We start from the raw sequence: 24,597 nt of genomic DNA, 5'->3' as shown, positions 1-24,597 counted from the left end.
AAGTTTTTTATATATATATATATATATATATATATATTAACAAAATTAATATCACAGCATAAATAAAGTGTAAAGTTTGCCATGTTTTGAGTGCTCTAATTTATTTGGCTATATTTCTGTAAAACAGCGCCGTTTGCCAGAAAACACTAAAATTATAATAACATTGGATAGCTCGTTTTTTTCAAGCTTTTTTATGTGTAAAAATCAGTCAGAACTGTCTTCGATATTTCAATGTTGATGCGGTCTTTGAGCTGCATAAGAATAATTGGACATTCTGTGAGAAAATATTTTTCTACTAAGAGGTTTCGACCTCAGCTCGCTTCGTTCCCCAACCTCAAGAACCTTAATTACTCGCNAATCAGTCGGAACTGTCCTCGATATTTTAATGTTGATGCGGTCTTTGAGCTGCATAAGAATAATGGGACATTCTGTGAGAAAATATTTTTCTACTAAGAGGTTTCGACCTCAGCTCGCTTCGTTCCCCAACCTCAAGAACATTAATTACTCACAAATAGAAATGTTCTCACTAGCTATTTTTTTTAATGAAATTAACTCGCGTTTCGAGGAAATTAATAATAAGACCTAACAAGGACCCAATCTCCGACAAGAAATTCTGAAAAGTTCAAATTCATGGGCCTACATGTGTGTGCATTTGAAAATAAAAGGCAAAAAATCTTTTTTTGATAAGCAAAATAATAAGTTCGAAACAATACAAAGTACAAACATTCAGCAAACAGATGAGAAATATGACTTTGCTTTTCTTTGTAACAGTATCAATAATTGTTTCAAACTCGATTGAGAATAGTTTTGATAGTAATTCAGTGAACAAATGAATATTTTGATTTGGGCCACGTATGAAACAGTATTTTAAAGTGTCTACAAAGCAACAAATATTTAAAAAAAAATTTTTTTTTTTATTTGTAGTAGCCGTAACATCTGTTGTAAAAAAAAAAAATAATGATAAAAAGATAGATTTACACTAAATGCTCGTAAATATTTTCTTTTCTCGCAGCTCGATTAGTTGTTGTGCTTATGTTACTTGCACAGTGAAACCTGTTAAGTTGACCTCCTCTATAGGTTAATTACATATCTAAGATTTTGATGATCAAGTACAAAACTGTAAAAACAATTTATTATCATTTTTATAAGATGACTTCTTTTATAAAACCATCAAATTGTAGTTCCACTTGTGATCAGTTTACGCTAGTTTCACTGTAGTAGCTTTAATAAATTTCTAAACTCCTTTTATAACACTCAGCATATACATTATCGTGTTTATCATTCAAAGTAATTATCTTTCCTCGTTATTTTGCAATTACTATAAATGTTTCGAAAGGTTTAAAATGTTGACAATTTCGAATTAAAATATTTGTCGTTATTCAATTGTCCTGATCCCTAAGTGCATTATGTTTCAGTTAACTTAGTCATTTTTATTCATAATTTCATTGTTATAGTTAATTTTTTGAAATTTCGCAGTATATATTTTTGTTTTAAAAACAAAATCCATCTTTTGCGTTTCATCGTCATCATTGGGTGGGGCTTGGCCTTCTATGAAATATTTCTCCATGTCGTTCTCCTTGATGCCAATTCTAATTATCATTTGCGTTTGGTTATACGAATTTTATTTCAATATGATAACTATCCGAAACTTCATTTTTATTTGTTTCATTTATTGCATATTTGGCAAAATGAGGTGAAAAATAATAACTGTAACCATAGCAATACATATTATAGCTTCCTTTAAAAAAATTAATTTCATCATTTACAACGCGCAAATCTAAGCTCTAGAGAGATATAAAAATTTTCCCATTTTTCGTTTAACTGTGAATAGATGGTGATTTATAAAAGTAAAATGAATTGACTAAAAAGCATTTAACAGTACGATATTTTTTGGAAACTCATTGTCATTCGCAACAACTGTTTTCATTCAGCAGGTTTAATGACTCTGGGTTTAATTTTTCTGAATTTCAAAGCGAGTCACGTGATTTATTTTTCCAGAAGATGATTAATAATGGTTGGAGTTAAAAGAAAATTTCCCATCATACTCTCCGTGCATTTTTCTATATATATCTTTGCGATTTCCTGAGTCTACGATTTGAAACATAAACATGGAAAGATTATAGACTCCATCAGCAAAACAAATCAAGAATCCAAAACTGAAGCGAGAACGCTTTCAACAGCAGCAAAAATGTCCTTTTTAAAAATGATAAAGAAACTGCAAACTTTCAGAATCATTTTATAATGGGAAGGGAAAAAATTAAATCTATATATATATATTTCTGTAAGGAAAAAAAGTAGCGCATATTTAAGATTTGTAGCGTTCGAAAAATTATAAGTAGCTCAAAAAGTAGCGAGTAGCCCAAATTCAATTTTCAGTAGCGGGGACTTTTGAAAGTAGCCCAATCCGCTACTTGTAGCCCAATCTGGCAACACTGCATGCGAAAGGTACCTTTACTAACGCCATAATGAATTAATTTTTTTACCTTATTTTCGAATGTAATAATTTTCTAAACAAAATTTTTGAATATTTTTTCATTGCTGCTTTAAATTCCGCATTTGGCATTACTTTACAAGTTACAGTTTTAATGCAATTTAATAATAAATATCGAACCAGGCTCTTTTTAAATTTAATGTGAAGAAATATTATGAGTTCCCAACTCTCACCTGCCAAGTAAGTGGTTAAAAAAATAAAAATACACTCGAGTTTAAACTGCGATACGCTTATGTGTATGTTTGAAATGGAAAAATAATTTATATTATTTTTTTCCATTGCAAACAAATAATGTAATTTGTAGGAACCATTTAACGTAAAGTCGTGTTTCTTTTACTTTATTTAAAAACAACTGGGCACCTGGGCCGCGCAGCGGCCCCTATCCCATTCATCATGAAATTACAACAATGAGGTAAAAACATTTTGAATACAAGCAGTCGTTGTGGTAGCTTCGTGTTTCTTACACAAGATATGCAGGACACCACAGTAGACTAAAAATAAAAAAAGTGGTCGAAATTTTATTCATTTTTATTTATTAATTACCAATTTTTTTTCAATACTACTATAACTTACATTTCAAGTTGTTCATATTTAACCCCTTGAAGACGGGTGATTCGGAAAAGCATTCGTTCAAAATCAGAATCAGGATGTAATTAAATAAAAAACGGTAACTTGAATGTAGTCGTTGCTAATTTGACAGACTTACTTTGCTTTTACTTCAATTATTATAAGTTTAATCACACATATAATCAATGTTAATTCAAAGTATAACTTTATAGTTTTATTTTGAACAAAGTAATGGTGAATTAAATAAATCAAACAATTATAACTCCGCCCACAAATAAGCTGCTTTAGAATTACTTTGATGACCAGTTTTATCTTTTTACCCTGGTTGATACGGTTTCATGCTGGCACGTATTTGTGACAGTCGGCGCGAAAGTTTTTAAGGAAAATCATTCGCGGAGTTCGCTTTCAATAGTAAACATGCCCTGCTTTCTGCAAAATTTGAATAAATTAGTATCGAATTGAAGAGCAAAACTTATGGAATTAGTATAATTACGCCCACTATTTAAAAGCGTCACCACGTGATAACAATAACAGTGTTGCATTTATTATATATTTTCAATAAGACATATGTTACAAAAAATGAAAAAAAAAACTAAACTTAAAATAACTTTAATTTCAATGTTACTAGAAAATATATTTTTTACAAAGCGAAACAAGTTCGCATCTCTGGTAATCTAAAAATAAATAAATCTTCCGTTCTAATGACGAGGTCATAAATGAGGTCGATCGCTTTCTGGACTCGCGCACCCCCCCAGTTCTTTGCAGAAGGGATTGAAAAGTTGCCAAAACGTTGGCAGACTATTGTTGATTTGAATGGAGATTACTATCCTCATTAGCTTTGCTGATTTTCTTATTTATTTATCATTTTACATGATTGTTTTATTTTGGCGGAAAACTTTTCTACTCAACCGGATATTATACTGCAATGTTTAATAAAAGACTATTTTAACTATGTTCTGAATTCTTGTTTTAGTACTACTTTAATGTACGCTTTTAGGATGTTTACAGATATAGCAGAAACAATAAAAAAGTTTTCTGAGGATGAGAAAAATGTTTTTTAGAAAACAGGGAGGATTTTTAAAAAATATATATATTTAGGGTAAAAACCATGGTAAACACCGTGCCAACCTGTTTGTCGTGCGTTTATTACCCCGTTTTTCGAGGATTTTTTTTTCTTGCCAACATCGGCAATAAGTCTAATGCCAGTGTAGGTTTTCGATTTTACTTGTGCAGGCAGATAAGTCTATTGTAATAATCGAGAAAGTGAGGCAAGAGCGAAGCACTTGCGAAAAATCGTTATAAGTATTGGTTTCAGTTCAATGGTATGACTGCACTGAAAGTGACGCATCGTGGGTGTCTGAATCTGATTGGTCAATGAAATGAGGCATTTGTTTATGTTGGCAACTGTCCTTTCCATTCTATTTCGAGTCAGCCATGCCCGTCAAGTATTGATTTTCTCAGGTGACACATTTCATATCCTTTTACAAAGATTTCAATTCTTTTTCTATATATTTCTTACTTAATACAATAACAGACACTAAGCCTTGTACAACATAAACAAAATAATTTTGCATCGAAGTACACAATACTGTTTGTCTACGATAGGTACTCTGACCGCCACAAAGTCTGCGACAGTCTGGTGCTATGGAAACAAGAAGAGGACATTTTAGGGAGGATAGCTTCGATGATAGCTTAGCTATCATCGAAGCTAGGTATATACATCTATGGTATATTTCCTTCCCATACTAGCTAAGCTAGTATAGGAAGGAAATATACCAGATTGGCTGACTCAGCCACCAGTAGGAGACTTATTTAATCTGATTCAATAACTTTTTTAAAGATTTGCATGGATATTTCTTTCTTACCTAAAATGATTCTCTTTACTCAATCGGTTGCTATTTTTTACATACAAAGGGGAAAAAATTGAACAAATTTTGATATTAAGGGTAGAACAGGCTTTTTTAATGTTGCTTTTTTATTTTACGTTATTTATTATGAATGTTCATTGATTGTTAGATGGTTTAATTTCTAAACTTGCAAATTTTTTAAAGCAGTTAATTTCTTTTATTATTTGAGTTTTCTGAAAAAAGTGAAGCGCTTAAACTTATTAACTCTGATTTTAAAAGGAGATAAAACTTTTGCTGAAAATAGAAATAGTTCACGTTACCTTTGCCGAAAAATTGTTGAATATCTTTGTTTTTATTATTTATTTTTTGCTTTTTTTTTTGGAACTGAAAGCAAGTTACCGCAAATAGGATGAAATCTAAAACTATCAACGATGATTTTGATCAGTACCCATCAAACCATCTGAAATTATCTAAGTTTTTTTTTTTTTTTGTTGCTTAAATTACGTTTCTTTACTCGTATTTTAATGTAACTTTTAATTTATATGTATAGTTTTAATGTATAGTTTTTCTCACTATTTGTTAAAAAAATAATTCTAACAGTTTTTTATTAGCAAATTTATTTTTTTATTTTTTTCTTAATAACCAATTTACTATGTATGATAAATTTATAAATGAGTTATTTATTAATAAGTTTGCTTTAAACCATTTTATGCATTTTCCATACATATTCTATTTATCAATTTATCAATCATAGAAATAACAATTTTAATTTGTCATTGAGTCAAAATTTTAATAGCGGTTACACCCAAAATTTGATATCATAATTTTTAAATTTTTTGTTGTTTTTTGAAAAGTATATATGTATTATACAAAACAATAGCCCAAATCGATTTTTTTTATTTAATTTATTTTACAAGATGTTAAAAATTAAATTTTGAAGCTCTTTTTAATTAAAAAATAAATATCTAAGGATAGAATAAATGGATTTATAAAAATTGTATCTCATTTTACGATGAAGTTTTTGATAAAATAGTTATAAATAAAATATATTCATCTAGTTCCAAGTTTGAACTCAAAAAATTATGTAAAAATTTATAAATAACTAATTATTCATAATATTATTCACCTAAAATTATAAATTTATTATTTAACATAATGTTTGTTATATTGTAAAACTTTAGTTGAGGTTTCTAAATTCCCTCCAAATCAACTGATACAGCGCGATCAGCGAAGTGGAGTGGCAGAGTGTGCAGCGTTTCGCGAAAAAAGCTATAACTTTTTATGAAATTGTGATCCATTTTTTTTTAAATGCCATTTTGTCCAGAATAAAATTTACTTTAAAATGGGTTTTGTTTGAACTTTGTACAACATTTTTGTTTTTCATTTTACAACTTAATTTTGAAATAAAAATTAATTTTTTTCTAACATTTGTTTTATTATAATTATTTTATCAAAAACTTCAATTATTTCCGCGTAAAATGAGATAAATTTTTTTAAAAATCCATTCATTCTATCCTTAGATATTTATTTTTTTAATTAAAAAGAGCTTTAAAATTTAATTGTTAATATCTTGTAAAAAAAAATTTGAATAAAAAAAATCGTTTTGAGCTATTGTTTTGTATAATATGTTTTTTTAAAAAAACAACAAAAAATGTAAAAATTGTGATATGAAATTATGGGTGCTACAGCTATTAAAATTTTGACTCCTTCAAAAAAGAGAAATTCGAACGATCTAAACCAGGGGTGAGCAACCTTTTTTAATCAACGGGCCAATTAAAATTTTAAAATGTTTTGGCGGGCTGCATATAAAGTAACACTTATTAATAATTTACAAAACTTTTTTTATTATAGACACTAGAATAAAAAATATAAAATTTTAAAAAAAGTAAAGATTTCATATACAAATTTTAATGCAAAATAAAAACAAACAAGAAAAGTACAATAAAACGAATTTACTTCAACTTCTTAATGAGAAATTTGGCACTGTTTTTTCGATACAAGCTGATCAATATCAGCCGGAGTTGATGAGGTAGCTACACGTACGTAACTTCCTAATCGTGCATCAATCAGTCTTGATCGGTGGTCATTTTTTGATTAATTTCATGGCTGAAAATAATTTTTCGTAAGCATATGTATTTCCGAAGAGAGACATCGTTTGCTTTGCATTTTTTGTCAAAAGCGGAAATTTCTCAGGGCTCATATACGATTTATAAAAATTTTCGATGGTTACTGCAATTTTTTATTTTTTTTTTTAAATCGGTATTATTCTGCATACCAATCATTTCCATTTGAAAGTCTTCGGGAACTGTATCCACATCGATATTAAATGGCGAGGAAAACATTTTAATTTCCGCTGTCTTCTCATCTTTGAACATTTGGAATCATAATTGAAATTCTTTGATTAAAATGCCTATATATTGTGCGTAGTTTTGAGAAGTAGTAACGATTTATTTTTCTAAGCGTGGAAACACATTATTCTGAAAAAGCTGCTGTTTCCACAATTTTAATTGCCCTCAAAGCCCTGAATTTTATCATACAAATTGTGAATAAACTGTCCTATACAATAATGCAAACAAGTTTAAAACGAATACTACATATTAAATTCTTGAAGAAAGATCAAAGGTTAAAATAAGTGGATATTTATTTTAGACTATGAAATTGTCAAAATGAAAGAAGAATACATTCCCTTTCTGAAAGAACACTGTGAACTCGGGGAAAGAGGTCACGATCCCCAAGCGAAGGGAGAACGATTAAAGGAAAAACAAAAGTCATTGGTCACTTCCTCATAACTATCGATACAAAACGTCACTTCCTAGGGGGAGGGTCCGAACCTTTGTTCGAGGGCTTGGATTCCCTTCACCGCTCTCTTCGGGGGTTGCGAGGTTTGGATTTTGTTTTACTATCGGACGGTGATATAGAACAGACTCCGGGGAATAGTGACGTCACCGTCCGTGTTCGAAGGATGACGTATGCAAGCGTATGCGTCCCCCTCTGACGTATGCAAGCGTATGTGTCCCCCTCTGACGTATGCAAGCGTTGAACACCAGTTACAACTAAAGCATGACGTAGCAATGTGTTAGACCAATCAACAATTTGTAGTAGGCCGCCTGCGCTATCCCGCGCAGGGAACTTTCCCCTCCCCCCCTCTTTTTCCTAGGAAGCGAGAGCTGTACGTGAACACGCTGTTAGTCGTGAGCGGTGGATCCACCGGCGATTTCAGAGGCCGCCAAAATGTAAATTGCTTTAATTTATTTTTTAAAATTCTTCCTTAATAATTGCCTAGGTAATTCAAAATTTTAATGAATAATAATGTTTTTCAAAATTTGATCTAACAAGTAATGGAAAACGCGATAGTTAATTAGTTTGTTTTTTTCCTCCACGTGCACATTTTTTCCCCCACGTGCACATATTTATTTTTAATTCCCTCCACTCCAGGTATTATTAAATTATTTTTGCATTATATATCTTTTGTATAATCTTAATAATTTATCAACTGATTTTGCTTTGAAAAAGTAAATGATTAATGTAACGAAAGTCATATAAAGAAGTAGTGTTGAAAATCAACTCGGGATATATTTTAATTGTAGCATTGATGATTTTATGTTGATTCTTAAAATGATTTATGATTACTAGTTTTATTTTTCTTAACAAGCTCCGAATCTGGTTCTAAAATGACATTTTAATCAACTAAACTTTAGTAAATTAACTTTTAAAAGATAATTAATTGTTAATTGCATAAAATTTAATTTAGCAAAAATGTATTTTCTTCAAGAGCTTAAAATAAAATTTATTTTTACACAACGAAATTTAAATAAGATATAATAATTAACAAAATTTAAGATTTAATAATGCTTTTTAATGATAACGTTAGATTTAATAATGTTGAACAGCTGACTCAATTTTGGGTTTACGACTAGTAATGTTCAACTCCGTAGCCTTTGTAATTTTGAACCAATCCAGAGACAAGGAAACTCATGGATCAGTTCCCCCAGAGGAATAATTTGTTTTGGGAACATGAAGGACTTTGTGACTTGACAGATTTAACGTACATCAGTCACCCTTTACTACACGGGGAGTCTTCGGCTGGCAGAGTTCGAACTCTTGGACATAGGTCCAGTGCCCTACCAACCAGACTAACCCTGCCTTCCCTACACTTTTATTAACACAATTCTCCTGGTTAATTGGAACGGAAAAAATACTTTGTCTAAAATGCATTTAAAGATTAGTTAAATTGTTTCGTCACGTATAATTTGTCATAATGTAATTCAAGGTAGGCGTAAATTGTAGTTGCCGCAATTTTATTCATAAACAACTTTTTCTGAGATAATCGGGTTGATCGAGAGTTTACTTTACAAATTAATAAGGTAAGGCTATAAAGTCTCGTTACTTCTACATAGTGTTTGCTTACTAATAAGTATTTTATCTATTTAGAAAACTAGTGTATACTTGGTTTAGTGAAAAAGTTGTGTGGAAAATTTATCTGAAATTATATACGATGTATCGTCAGGCCATTCTGCAAATTCTCCCTAAGTGGCATTTTTGGAACAACAGAGTAAGTAGATTTCTACTGTTAAGTAATTTAGGATCGTTGTACTCGTAAACCTAGTAACGATAATGAATCTGCTCAAGATGGACCTAACCTAAAGTACATAAAAGAGGGGGAAAAATGGAATTCAATATAAAGGTGCTCTATCAACGCCTTCTATAACTGAAAGCCTCCACGCGCTTTTTTGTAGGTAGTCTGATCAGACCACTATGAGAGCAAACCATGTAGAGAAAGAACCATTTAATATGAAATCTATTAAAAATTAGAAAGTGGTAGCAAATATATGTCTAAAAATTTGTTTCATTTATGAATATAATTGGTTTGTTTTATTTACCTGTCAATCACTATAGATTCAGTTCTAAAATATATATGATAAATTTCTCTGAAGTATTTTTAAAATAGAATTTGGGTTCATGCACACAAGTGGTTGGCAAGTGATGGCTACAAAAATTCTCCCCCTCTTCAGTGGGCATAATCCTTAATCAATCTCCAACTGTCAAAATCAGAGGGGTGAAGAATTAAGATGAAGCTTGGAAAGGGATGTTAGAGGATTATCCTTTATCGCCTCTTATTTGCAAATTACTTATAACAAGCTGATTATAATGCTGATTAGTAGAGGAGAGGATATGCTTTTTTGAAAGATATTATCTTGAAATTTCAAAAACTTATTCTTGATTTAAGTTTAAATTATTTAATTTCAGACAATTTATCAAAAATGAAATAAAATAATTCTATATTTATCACTTAATATAAATGGTGTTTTAAAAATTATACATTTCCATGAATTATAACTTAATGTTAGTTAATAACTTTAGTTTGCAGTTATTTAATTAAATTTATGTTACGTTATTAATGTTCAGTTATTAATTATTATTAATTTCTTATAAAAATTGCGTAATGATTCTTAAGTATAAGTTCTCAAAGGTTTTAATGTTGGTTTCAATTTTTCGTTGGCTTACATTTATGCGCATTTTAATTTAACTTAATTATGATACTCAACTTATAACAGTTGGCATAAGTAAGTGTAGTGTTAGCTCCCTCATAAATTTTTAAAACAAATTTTTTTTTTTTTAAAGTTTATATTGTTCTATAAAGTTTATATTGTTCTATAAAGTTTATAAGTTTATATTGTTCTACCAAGATATTTATTTTATTTAAAGCTTTTAATTATTTTTAAATCGTTTAAAGGAAAAAAAGTTTTAAAATTTTCAAAAATATTATGAAATTTGATCTTAGCAAAAATAGGATTTTGAAAGTACATAACAAAATATAAATTATCTGAATTTTCTTTTTATTTGGAGAAATTTTACTCATTTTGGCTTTTACAAGATCGAAACAAAGAATTTTGAAGTGCAAATTAATAAAAAAAATTCAATAATAAGATCTTGAAGCTTATATAAATCATAATTCTTAAGGGAGAAAGCAAAGTCTTTAATTCTAATATTGTATCAATATACCCAAAGCAAAACAATCAATACACTAGCGTGAGGAGCACTCAATTTTTTAAAAAAAAATTTTTCTACCTTTTTTCATTGTTCTGAAATTTTTCCATGCTTTCTCTACATTTTGATCTTATTTTATGAGTTCTATTTACTTGCAGCTTATACGCAGTAAGTAAAACCTATTGTTTTTCTTAATGTGGTAGCACTCCCGTGCCACAGATCCTGGGTTTTGAAAATTTCTCTATAATAATTTTTATTCCTCGGTCTTTGTTATTTTTCAAACATTTTTTAAACTAAATGGTACTTTTTGTTCATTTTTGTGATTAATTTTGTAACTCTTGATTCTTATTAATAAAATAAGTCTTCATGAAAACTCCGTAATAATTTTTAGGAGTACAACAAATTTTTCAGATTTATTTCTTGTTTAATTGTAAATATTTTTTTAAAACTTCATTTTCATCGAATTTTTACTTTTACATTGTTTATGTTAATGATATTTTCGTAAATTGTTTTCTCTATATTTTGTTACAATAATTTAAAGTCATTAAATATATTTCACTCAATTTGTACTTGAAATTTTTTAAATATTTTAAAAGTATATAACATAATTTCCCAATATCATTAGGTTTTTCAAATTTTTTTTTTAAAATTTTTATTAGTCTTTTTCGCTAGCTATTCAATTTTGTTTCGAATAGCTATAATTTAAAAAATAATATTACATTGTTAAGTTAAAAAAATTATAATAACATGTATAATATACAATATACTCTTATATACAATACACTCTAATATAGAATACACTCTAATATACAATAAATGTTACGTTATAATTTTAGAATTAACGATGTGTTTAGATTATACTTCGTTAAATAAGAAACATATTTAAATATGGCACGCTAGAAGATCTATATACATATATTTTAATTTGTGTTTATATATATATTTTTCGTGTTATGTAAACTTAATTTTTATCTTAGAATAAATCAGAGAAATCAGATGACTTTTTAAAATTAAAAGTCATTTTAAAATGAAAATTAATTCCTTCATTTGTTTTAATTTTTCTCATCCCTTGTTCTATATCATGAAAATTTAATTAATTTTCACCTTGGAATAAAGCAGAAAATTCAGAAGACATGTTAAAATTTAAAGTCATTTTAAAATAAAATTCAATTTGAGAAATCAATCTCTTACGTCCTTCCTTTGTTTTAATTTTTTTATACCTTGTGCTTTATCATTAAAATTAAATTAATATCATAAAGTTAATTCTAATTTTTTGTATACTGAAAATTTATACACCTTCACTTATACTTGTAACTTTGGTTTAAATTTTACAGCTATTTTAATGCAATAAATCTTCCTCGGATAATTCAGGGCAAAAGATATCATTAAACTTTTCATTGACAAGTATTACCAGATCTTAATTATAATTTTATTCTATATAGGTATGTTTTTCTCATGTGCGACTTAAGGAGAACTTCCAGAAGACCTTAGAAGTTATCAAGGAAAGCCACAGAGCCCTTAAATTCTGTGGTATTCTCATAAACGCCAAAGAAATCACTCAAGAATCTGATTGTATCTCTCTTCACCCTTCCCTAGATGTTACCCTGAACAAAGATGAGTTAGCAGCTCATTCAATTATCTGTGAGCTAAAAGAAATCATTCATAAAGATAAGCCTGATTTTATTCTAATTGATACGATCTTAAAAGCACTTAAAAATAGCTCTAATGAAACACGTCAACAGCTTATTTCACTTCTTTTTAGTATTGATGCGGTTAATTTCTTGAATCCCAAGGGCCAGAGTTTAAAAGAATACTTGAAATATTTTATAAGTGATGTTGAATGCTTTTTTAGAAATGCAAATAAGAAAATTCCTAATCTGTTTTTAGATACCCAAGGAGCTTTAAAAATGGTTGAAGCTAGATTATTTGATCATTTAGGGCAAAATATGTTAAATGATGGATATATGTCTTCAATCTTTTATCTGTATTCAATAGTGTCCGATGTAATTTTTGAGGAAGGTAATCACTCCGATGATCATAATAGAGAAATCGAAGTTTTAATGTCTGATGCTGTTTCACTAATTTCAACTAGGTTGTTACTACTGAATAGTGCCTCAAAATCTATTATAGAGAAACATTTATTGGCGCGAAGATCTTCACTTGCTATTGACGGAGATGATATTAATTGTGAAGAGTTTTATTTGCAGGAGTTTAGAGATTGCTACTATTTTTTGGACATGGTAAATATGAACTTTTTTGTTATATTTCTTTAAAAAGTGACAATGTTCTTGAACACTGATATTTCGTGTACCGTTTACTGGGCAAGGGTTAGTCAAGCTTTACCTTCTGTGAAGCCCCTCGGTACATATTTCGCCTCTCGATACAGCATTTTTGTCTTGATAGTTCGTTCACCAGTAGTTGGGACTTGGCTCCGCCTTCATCACGTGATACTATTTCGCTATTTTTAAGAAAAGGATGGGAACAATCCTAAAAAAATTTTTATTTTGGCGATCGTATGACAAAAATATTTATTTCGCAATCTTTATGTACATTTTTTTAACATTAAATATTTCATAAATCAGATGATATTTCTCTCTTTTGAGTGAATAGTTTGTCATTTTTAAAACATTTTGCTAGACACACAGACGTTTTTGAATTTAAAATATATTTAATTAGATAGAGTAATGAAAGGTATAATAGCAGATGATAAAGCGAAGTAGGTGACTTAAAAAGAATTCACTGTTAGTGTTCGGCGTGTATTAACGGGGTCTACTAGGGTCTTTGTTTTTGCTTCATCAAGGGGTACGAATGGCCAATGTGAAAATTATATAAATAACCATTTAAATAATACACATGCTTTAAAACATTTGTAAAATAACAAGTATTTTTCCGAATTAGAATTTTTAAAGAAGTTAGTTGCCTGCTAATGTAAGAGTTTACTCTTGAAACTACTGATCATGCATGAAATATCCTACACCTGAACTCAAGAATTTGCACTTCATAAGATTTGCAAATGATATTAAGCAAACTCAGTTTGCAGTGAAAAGAGTTGATGTTATTTACACGCTCCTTTCGTTAGTTCTTTAGAAAATATAATTTAAAAAAATTAAAAGAAAATTAGGTTTATAAAACCCTTAATTAAACAAGAGTAATAATTGTTACAGTTTTTACAATATTTTTTTTCACTCTGACACTCTTTTCATCAGATAAGTTCTTTTGCCAACGATTTTGTCCTCTTTTTTTTGTTACTTAAAACCAGCTTACGCATTCTTGTGATTTTTACATTTTATATTTGAAATTTCAATGTCGAAAGACATATATGAAGTGACCCCCTAGTCCAAAGAATCAAAGTTAAATAGTTGGAAGGCCGATTATTACGAAAACAATTAACTACTCCGGTTCAATGAAACAATTATAAATGAATCATTAATATTCTTGTTTTTTTTATTACGAAATATTAGGAGAAATTTTTATTCATAATTTCTTCAAAACGTGTGTTAAAAATATTATTATAAGTTATTTAAGTAGAAAAAAGTCAAATGGAGGAAAATAACAAATTTTGAGATGATGATCCTAAAAATAGCACATTTATCGAATCTTTTTATTTTAATAGTTGTTTAACAAAACAAGGCATATCGAACATTTTCCTGCATATAGCAATATTTTTTGAACTGGGCAAAAGTTGAGAAATCATATAAACAACTTTTTAAGCAAATTTTTCCAACTTTTTATAACAAAAGGGTAACTTTCTTTAAGTTAGCGCACAAGAATAACTTTGAATGTCGAAATAAAATTGCATGTCCATAGTTTTTTGTTCATTTAAAAAACAAAACAATCTGTTGTATTTCTGTGCTGTCCACGCATACGCATTTACTTTTCATTACTCGAATAGATAAGAAACAATAAAAAAAAGAGAAATTATCTTTATTATCTACATCTATATTCATTATCTGCAAGAATTTATCTTCATTTTTCGTAAACAATAGTATTCTTAGTAAATAGTCAGCTGTTCTGCATCGAATGATATTGCGTGTTTAAGGTCATTAAAAATGCTGACTATATTTATTAATATTTATAAAATATATATTCAAGAAATTGATAAATATATTGTTCCAAATCTATCCATACGTATGTATATTATTGAAATTGTATCAGTTATTGAAAAACAAAATAAAAAAATAATAGTAAATCACATTAAATAAGCACAATCTGGTGTATAATCATATTCTATCAGAAGCACTCTTTTATAAAACTAGACATACGTTGAATAAAGTGTTTTTTATTCAAAATGTTTTATTCAAATTTCTTTACTAAATTAAAAATAAATTCTTAAGCGCCTAAAAAAGAAACATCGCATCGCATTTTATAGTTTAAAAGAAATAGAAATAAAAAGATTAAGCTTCGCTGGCTTAAGGTGATTCGTTTTTTTTTTTTTTTTTTTTTTTTTTTTTTTTTTTTTTTTTTTTTTTTTTTTTTTTTTTTTTTTTTTTTTTTTTTNCTGAATAACTTTCGTTCTAATGATCGGATTTTCACGAACTAAGTGTTAATCTTAATGGTTCCTGGGGGTGACCTCAAATATGCTAATTAATTAGTGCTAACTATTAATTAAGTTAAGAAATCAGACACAAATACGTACTTTCTCTGAATATGATAAAATACATATTTGGATTCTCAAAATATAGGGGGTAGCCGCTATCTAGGAAATATGGTCCCCATAGTTTGGTCAGGAGAGCGATTCAAAGTTTGGACCCCTTAATGTTAATTTATCTTTTGCGCTTTCAGTCATATTTTAAAAAACTAATGAAGCAATTCAAAAAAAATTTGCACCCACTCTTAAAACTCATTTACCCAAAGATAATTTCATGAAAAAAATATTTTTTAATAATTAATATTTTTAATTATTTAATTAAATTGACGATGAAAAAATGTTGAATTATAAGGTATAGATTTTTTTTATACCATATTAATCTACATATTTTTCAATTAAAAAATCTAAAAGTTTCAACTATTTTTATTTATTAGAAGATGAAAAAAATTAAAATTAATTATTTTTAAAAAATTATTTGGCGACAATGAATAATTAATTAAATGAAATTAAATATTTTATCCTTAAAGTTTTTGTGCCCCCATTTTTCGGATTATATATTTAAGTATCGGATCAAATATATATTAGAAATAAATAATTATAGTTGCAGTATTTGGTGGTAAATGTAGCTTATTGTAATTGAAGAATATGCTGGGTGACAGACATTTTACGGTGAATTTCCGAACGTAAGTTTCAGAATGTATCGAAACATGAGGATGCTACTTGCTAATCATCTTTATCCAAAGAAAACCATGTAACCTAAATATCCAGCAGAATGAAGCGATTTTTTAAACAATGAATCATGCAATATGCAACAACAAATTATTTCAATATCTTATTCTTAAACATAACATATTCCAATGTTTTTTAAATGCCAGTAAGCATTCAGCAATTTCTTCAGTTATAGAAAAAAAGAAATATCGTAAATTATAGAAAACCGTGTGAATGTGTATTAGAATTACTATACAATCAAAATTTTATTTTTCAAGCACTTTTTTTCCCTTCAAACTTTCTTACCTAGAAGACTCGATTAAAGCTGAAAAATGATTGTCCATAAAATTTTGTATACAGCTATAATAAGTTATGTTAGTTTGTTTTTAGTACGAAATCCTCGAATAAATATAGCAAAAAAACGGCATAATCTAAATAATACCAGATAAAAAGTTCATGTATTTAAATTCTAAAAACTTAGAAAATCATAAATAATTTATAAATCGATTCAAAATTTTTTTTCAAAGGAGATTAAAATAAAAAGAAATTTGCTTTTTGGACAGAAATCAGCTTTTAAATTGTCTATTGCCTAGAAACTTCGAGATATTTTCTGTTAACTATTAATTAAATCTCTCCGAGCAATCACAGAACATTATTTAAATTTTTTTACAGTAAGAACTTGGTTGCTTTGCAACCTAGTAAAATTAAGTATTCCTCTTTTGAATTAGTTAATGGGTTATCTTAAAATATTGATTTGCGCTGGCGATTTTTTTTAGTGGTTTTCTAGACTATCGCCAAATATATAAACCTTTATTGCGACCCAAATTACGGCCCAATTTCTTTAAATTTTACTACCCCCCTAATTCAAGTATTCTAGATGTAAAAAAAATATTTTTATTCAGAGAAAGTACGTTTTTGTGTCTGATTTCGTAACTTAATTAATAGTTAGCACTAATTAATTAGCATATTTGAGGTCACCCCCAAGAACCATTAAGATTGACATTTAGTTCGTAAAAATCCGATCACTGGAACGAAAAATATTCACACTGATTCGCAATTTTTTTTTTTTTTTTTGCGGACTGTACTTAAGTTAAAAATGAATGAATTGAAATAAATAATATAAATAAGTTCAAATAAGCTGAATTATGAACTACTTCGAAATGAAAATTTAGAAAAACTACAATAAACGTTGAAAATGATTATTAAAGAAACATATTTCTTTATTAAAGAATATAATTATTTTAATCGGAAACGCGTGATGAGAATTACTAATGCTTGTCGTTTTCATAATTTATTCATTATATTGTTGTTAGAAATATTATATTTTATTTTAAAAAAAAATGCCATTTATTTTTAATGACATTTTATTAGAAATAATTTCTTAAAGTGTCCGAAAGATTAAATAAATTATAGATTGTATCTAAATATAATCTGAGGTTTCAATACTCATCATTAGCTATAAAAAAAGTACTAACTCGCGAAACCACTGTAGTTTTTCCCAGGTACCATAAGGTTCTGTGGAACACCATTTTGGAACCTCTGTCTTAGACATTGGACTTAAGGGTGCAGAAGCTGATTGTTACAGTTAGGTGATCAGCCGTCTGCGGCTGTAAAAAGTACTCACTATCAGAACTCCTGTAAATCTTTACGGAATATTAGGATTCCGTGGAACACTATTTGGGAACCTCTGTCTTAGACCTTGGACTCTAGGGTGCAGAAGCTGAGTGTTACAGTTGGGTGGTTAGTCGTCTGTGGCTGTAAGAAGTACTCACTAGCGGAATTCCTGCAATTCTTTACGGAACCCTAGGGTTCCGTGGAACACCGTTTGAAATCTGCTGTGCTAGGTAATACTAATATTTTTGTTTAGTTTTAATGCCTTTTTATTTTTATTATATTTGTATAAAGATACAATTTTATTAAAAATATTATCGATAATTAATGATAAGGATATTCTGGATATTAGTAAAAACTTAAACGGTAAATTCACAAATAATAACGTAAAAAATTTAAAATGCATGACACGAAATAAATTAATAAATAATTATAAATTACGTTTTCAATTTGAGAAAAAAACCTTTTTAATAATCAAAATAAGCTTAATTAAAAATAATAGATTCAAAAATATGATCAACCAATTTTTTTAAATCGATCCATATTAGCTCGGGATACCCATTTCTCCAAGGCTGGTGGGGAAATTCCATACCTCCACTACGCAATTAAATTTTCGCTTTAAGAAGACAGCAAAAATGCATTGATAAAAAAATTATACCGACAAATTTATTTTTATTAAAATTAATTTTTTTTTTTTATTAATTTACGAAGCTACTAAAATTTAATATTTCATCGTTTGTCAATTTGAACTTTATTTTCAAATGACAAACTACAGTACGGAAAAACAATTATATGGAGTGATATGACATAGGACTGATCTCTTCCATAAAGAGATTTTAAAAATTGCCTCATCCCACCCCTTAAAGAAATATAAAAATATTTATATTTTTTCTGTTTAACATAATTACTGGTTTTTCTATTAAAAGTCCTCCTTTCTTAAAATGACTTAGGTTACTTGACCCTCTTCTTTACCCCCATCACTCTGTAAGAGCCCATTAATGTTAGAGGGTAAAATAATACTGAGTACTTTATTTTACGGAAGTTTAAAAATTGATAACAGATTCTAGTGGAGAAAAATACGCTCTTTAATACTAAAGTACTAAAAAGTAATACCTGCGCATTACTGCTTTAAATTATTTTTATTTAAAAGGAAGATCCGAAACTGTCGAAAAAAGCTTTTCATTTGTCGCTGCCATCTTTAAAATAGCTGTATATCAANATAAATAATTTATAAATCGATTCAAAATTTTTTTTCAAAGGAACGGAAGTACGGAAATTTTCTGTTTAAAAATTGATGACAGATTCTAGTGGAGAAAAATACGCTCTTTAATACTAAAGTACTAAAAAGTAATAGCTGCGCATTACTGCTTTAATTTATTTTTATTTAAAAGGAAGATCCGAAACTGTCGAAAAAAGCTTTTCAGTTGTCGCTGCCATCTTTAAAATAACTGTATATCAAGAGAATTAATTTTGTAAATTAAAAAAAAAAAAAAATAGTAATGCAGTAGTAATTGTACTTTGCATAATACAAAGTTATTTTTTCGTCTCTGCCTATAAATTCAATCTTTTACTTTTGATAAAAATAATGTTTAAATGTATAATTTTCATTGATTAAAACTCAATTAAATTGTAAATTATCCCCAAGATAAATGATTAATTTAATAGTACTTTTTCGATAATTGTCGATAACGGAGGATATGCTATAACAACGATGACAAATCTTCCTTCCTCTAATTCTGAGAAAGGTTGCTATTTGGTGATTCCTTATTCCGCTGCTTATCTTATTTGCATTTCTAAATCATGATTTTTATGGAGTCAAGTAATTTCTTAAATGCTGATATATTTTATTAGAAGTATCTCTAGTAATATTTAGGATCTTACAGCAACATCATTATGCATAATAATTCTTTTTATGTGAGGGTAAACATCAGCTATTTTAAAACTTCTCTCTAGTTAAATTGCAAATTTAATATTCCAAAAAATTTTGCTGAAAGGCAGTTTTAGGAAAAAATAGTTTAAAATAGAAAATTCTGAAATAAAAATGTAAAATTATTATTTTATGATTTAATTAATATTATATTAGTATTATTTTTATTAATATTATTTTCATTAAATTAACAATAAATGAAATCACCCTACAACTTTAACTAGCGAATTGTTAATTCTTTTTTTAATTCAGTAATTTGACGTTCGTAAAAGTTTTTTTTTTTATTTCACAAAAGAACTTAGAATAATTTTTCATTCAAAAAACAATGTTATAAAAATAGAGTTATACAAAAATACACATTAAGTGAAACTTTATTAAAAATAGCTATTTGTTTTTTACTATAATACCCATCGTAAAATTCATTCACTTGTCAATAGTATCCTATTTTATTACTATATTTTCAGAAGAAAAAAAAAACTTTTGTACTTAAATGAGAATTGAAATTTATCCATAATTTTTAAATTTTGAGAAAATAGTAACATCAAAACTAAACTGGCTTCATCTTTGCAAAGCATTTTTATATTATTTATTATATTTCTCTCTTTTGACAATTTGCTCTTTTTGGGATAAGCTGTTAAANAACTTTTGTACTTAAATGAGAATTGAAATTCATCCATAATTTTTAAATCTTGAGAAAATAGTAAAACATCAAAACTAAACTAGCTTCATCTTTGCAAAGCATTTTTATATTATTTATTATATTTCTCTTTTTTGACAATTTGCTCTTTTTGGGATAAGCTGTTAAAACAACAGTTTTTATTAAATTTAAAATACATTGGACTGGCTGGAATTACGAAAGGTATAATATTGGATAATAAAGCTAAGAAAGTGACAGAAGAAAAAAAATTAAATGATTGTATTTGTCGCGCATATAAAGTTGTCTCATATTCAAGTGATCAAATTTCACTAATATATTTTGTCTATAGAAAGAACTCCCCTCGCCACGAAGTCTAAGGCCGTCTGCTGCTATGAAAACAAGAAATAGTGCATTTCAAGGAGGGGAGCACCTTTCTTCCTTGATTCTCTTTCTCCTGCCAGCCAGACTCAAAAACTGTCTTAAATAATTACCCAACTTACCCTTTGTTGTGAAAGAAGGATATGAACGGCCATGAGATCGGTTAACTTAAAGCTTTTATTGTTAGCTAAGAAGTGTGGTTTTACAATTGTCATCCCTTTTATAGGGGTATACAAGGAAGTAGAAGGACGATGGTAAACGTCCAATAGAATAACGAGATAGCAGAGCGGACGGCTGAGAAGACTGTGTTTGATTATTATTTGCAGTTATTATTTCCAGTGAACTTTCCCGGATCTTAAAGTATGTCAGGGCGATTACAAGGAACAAGGAAACTTTTCAGATCCGTTTCTCAACACCCTTGAAATAGTTGAACCCCGTAACCATGGTCACCGCCCCCACTCCAGACGAATGGCTATGGAGAATTTTTTACAAAGACAAACTATACATTGTCCACTGGATATGCGCAATATCAAGCTCCATCTACATCTGGAAAATCCTCATACATTTGAGGGTGAATGGGTAAAGGCATTGATGATTGATTATATTTAAAACTAAACACCCCCTACAATGCCCCTATATTACCTGAACACCAATTTCTTATCCTCAATACAAAAAAATTTTAAACATATCTAATGCTTATAAGGTGTCAAAGCCTTTGTACGTATTCGCGATAGCAATGCTCGATTACGCCATCTGGGGAGAAAACCGGTTCCCTCTCCTCCTCTTTTCAATTATGCAGGAATGAGTGTACTTCGATTTTCTTTCTTTTTCTTATTATTTTTCGTATTTAATCATTAAAAGTATTTTTTAAAATTTCTATTTCTCTTTCTTTTAAAATCACGACATTTTTTATAGCCATCAAATCTTGAGAAACTAATTTTTTACTTGCTCAAATTGGGACAAAATTATTTATTTCCGCGAAATAAGTTTTTAAATTTTTAACTTAAATATTTTTCACAAAATTTCAAAACATCACTCCAACGAAGAAAATCTGTAATCTAGACAGCCTTTATTTTTATACTATTTTTTGTTTCTTTTTAGGTGCCTTTTTATTATATGTCAAGAAAAGAGAGACTCTTGCAGCACTTGAAAGACACTAAGAGTAGTAACAATGCCTGGGAGTTTTGTGAATTGCTTAGGTCTATAAATAAACTTAATTCGGATACTGATATAAATAAAATATATTTAAATGATGTTTTACTTTTCAATCGTATTAAAGACATAATTCATGCTGAAAAACTTAATTCGGATTCTGATACGAATAAAAAATCTTTAAATAGTAATTTAATTATGAATCGTCTTAAAGACATAATTCATACTGAAAAACTTAATTCGGATACTGATACGAATAAAAAATCTTTAAATAGTGATTTAATTATGAATCGTCTTAAAGACATAATTCATTCTGAAAAACCTGAGTATAACATAAACAAATTTATCTTGATGTCCCTAAAGAATAGAACTCATGACTTAAAAGAAGTAAGTAAGTTTATATCTCGATTTCTTTCGGATATTGATAACTTTGACTGTGGAAAACATAATTCAGAAGAATATTTAATGCATTTCATACAAGAATTCGAACGTCTTATTAATTTGTATGGTTATAGTATTGATCATTATTATAGTTATAATATGCGTGTCAGAAACAACAGAAATGCTTTAGAAAAAATTTCTACTACTTTAATGGAGATTAGAAGGAGCTGTACAGCAGACCTTTTAAGAGCATTACGCCATAAATACCAATTGCATTTCTTCGACGAAGAGAAGAAAAAAATTGGATTTTTGATGGTAGAGGCTATTACACCTATTGAAAAATTTGTATATAGAACCAGTGGTATTCAAACGCACTGTAAGATAAAAAGTTTTTTGTTGTTACGAAGATCCTCCCTTCAGTATTTCAGAGATTTTTTTGATTCATTTCCTGTTGATGAAACTCCATTAAAACGCTCTGATATGAACAGGATAGATTTGTGCATCGAGAAAATAGATAGGGATATTGATAATATGTGTAAATATGCTGAAATTTGTGCTTATCTGGAAGATGAGGATGAGGAGTTTTATATCGAAGATTTCGAAGAACACGATGACCTCAAAGAAGATGGCGCATCTACAATGCCTGAATCACATGTGTGGTGGGCTAAGTGTTCTGAAACCCTAAATCGTTTAAGGATTAATCAATTTCTTAATCAACTTTGTTATTTCTCTTGAGCTGTAATATGACATTCTAATAAAAAGAAATTTCTGTATGTAGCAATACTCTGGATATTGAACTTTGTTGTTGTTGTTGTTATGAGTATAGGGCTGCCATTGGCGACTAAATCGTCTATTTTAAAGCAGTATCAACTAGGGCGACTATTTTAGTAGACATATGAGTAAAAACAACTAATTTACAATGAGTTGCTTAAAATCGGCGACTTTTTTTTAGCCAATTAGCCACTAAAATGAAGAATAGCTTCATAAGTTTCCCCCTTTCCCCTCCTTTTTTTTTGCAGCGCTATTGTTTTATCCAAACTTTATTCTTCCTCAGTCAAAAGCAAGACATGCATGTTTTACCAATCAGACTAATGGAACTGAATTGCTCCTCCTGCTTCGGGAAGTTAATGTAATATCTCTGAGGATTACGTTTTTTCCCCTCTTTTAATTTAAACAAAGAAGCAAAATTAAAACAAATGCTGTCTTTAAACACACAAAATGTGTAGTTAATTTTAATTTTTCAGGGCGATTTAGATTAGAAATGAAAGGTATATGGTGATATATATATATATATANATTATATAGTCAAACCCCGCTATAGTGAACCTTTGAGGGACCAAAAATTTGGTTCACTATAACCGGGTGTTCACTATATCCGTTACGAGGGAATTCAACTAATGGTTCCCAAACTCCTCCCTTTTATTGCACATTATTCAAATAAATGACTTAAAAATATTATGTAGTAGCAAAAAATGTGTTATTTTTCATTCTCTCTCATCTTCATCTTGCGTACAAATAAAAATTATTAATCTTTAGTTGATGAGCAATCCTCAACATCAGATATGGAAACACTTCTCGACTCTCAGATAATTTTTCCTGAATTTCTGTAATTCCGTTTTTTAAACCTGTCTTCTAACCTGCTATTGGAGCCTATATAAGTAGTCTCATGAAATCACTTAGCAAATTCATCGATATTTATCCAGATACAGGAAGATTGTGGCTTTTTCGAATTTTGAACCACTTATGCTTTTTCAGTATGCTTCTTCAACATACTTGTGATCTACTTTTCTCAACTTTTTCTGCCATCTAAATTTTTTTCATGAGCAGAAATTATTAATTGTCTATTTTTCCATGTGTTACAAACTGCAGATTTAGTTTACATTCCCGGAAAATATCAACTTTATCGCATCCATTTTCAATTTTTCTGATTATGTCCATTTTATAATCAAAGGAGGGCGTTTACTGCTAGCTATAGTTAAATTTGAGACACTTATTTGCAGGCTTTTTTTTAATTGCACTGAGAGCAAAAAGGAGTTAAAATGAGGGCCTTAACTCATATTAGTGTCCAACCCTTTGACCAATAATGAATAATTACTCATTCCCTATGACTGAAAATGCATATTGATCCCACTGACACCTTACAGATGCATCATCTGCCTGAGTTGGGAACAGAGTCACACATATACACACATCCTCACATTCTTTTAACTCGCCCCCCCCCTTTTGTACGCACTCCAAAGCTGTAAATATTAGTGTTTATTTTACCATTGTACCTTAATTTTACATTTTTTAATGTACTTTTTTACTACTTGTAATTTTATT

General features: G+C 28.8%; 1 protein-coding gene across 3 annotated transcripts; it reads left to right on the top strand.

Annotated features, from left to right (window-relative positions):
• Window positions 1-7,954: 7,954 nt before the first annotated feature.
• Window positions 7,955-23,056, top strand: LOC107441844 (uncharacterized). Of its 3 annotated transcripts, none has more exons than XM_016055234.3 (4): window positions 7,955-8,138; window positions 9,337-9,457; window positions 12,336-13,133; window positions 21,844-23,056. In XM_016055234.3, the coding sequence occupies exons 2-4, from the start codon at window positions 9,401-9,403 to the stop codon at window positions 23,008-23,010; spliced, it is 2,022 nt and encodes a 673-aa protein (XP_015910720.2). In that variant the 5' UTR covers window positions 7,955-8,138; window positions 9,337-9,400; the 3' UTR covers window positions 23,011-23,056. The 3 variants fall into 3 exon arrangements, with proteins under 3 accessions (XP_015910720.2, XP_015910721.2, XP_042911912.1); XM_016055235.3 differs by having other exon boundaries at window positions 8,061-8,340; XM_043055978.2 differs by having other exon boundaries at window positions 8,062-8,188.
• Window positions 23,057-24,597: the final 1,541 nt, after the last annotated feature.

Source organism: Parasteatoda tepidariorum, chromosome 6, assembly GCF_043381705.1.
Source record: "Parasteatoda tepidariorum isolate YZ-2023 chromosome 6, CAS_Ptep_4.0, whole genome shotgun sequence".
In the NCBI taxonomy this organism is placed as follows: Eukaryota; Metazoa; Arthropoda; class Arachnida; order Araneae; family Theridiidae; genus Parasteatoda; species Parasteatoda tepidariorum.
This window is presented reverse-complemented; position numbering and strand designations above follow the sequence as displayed.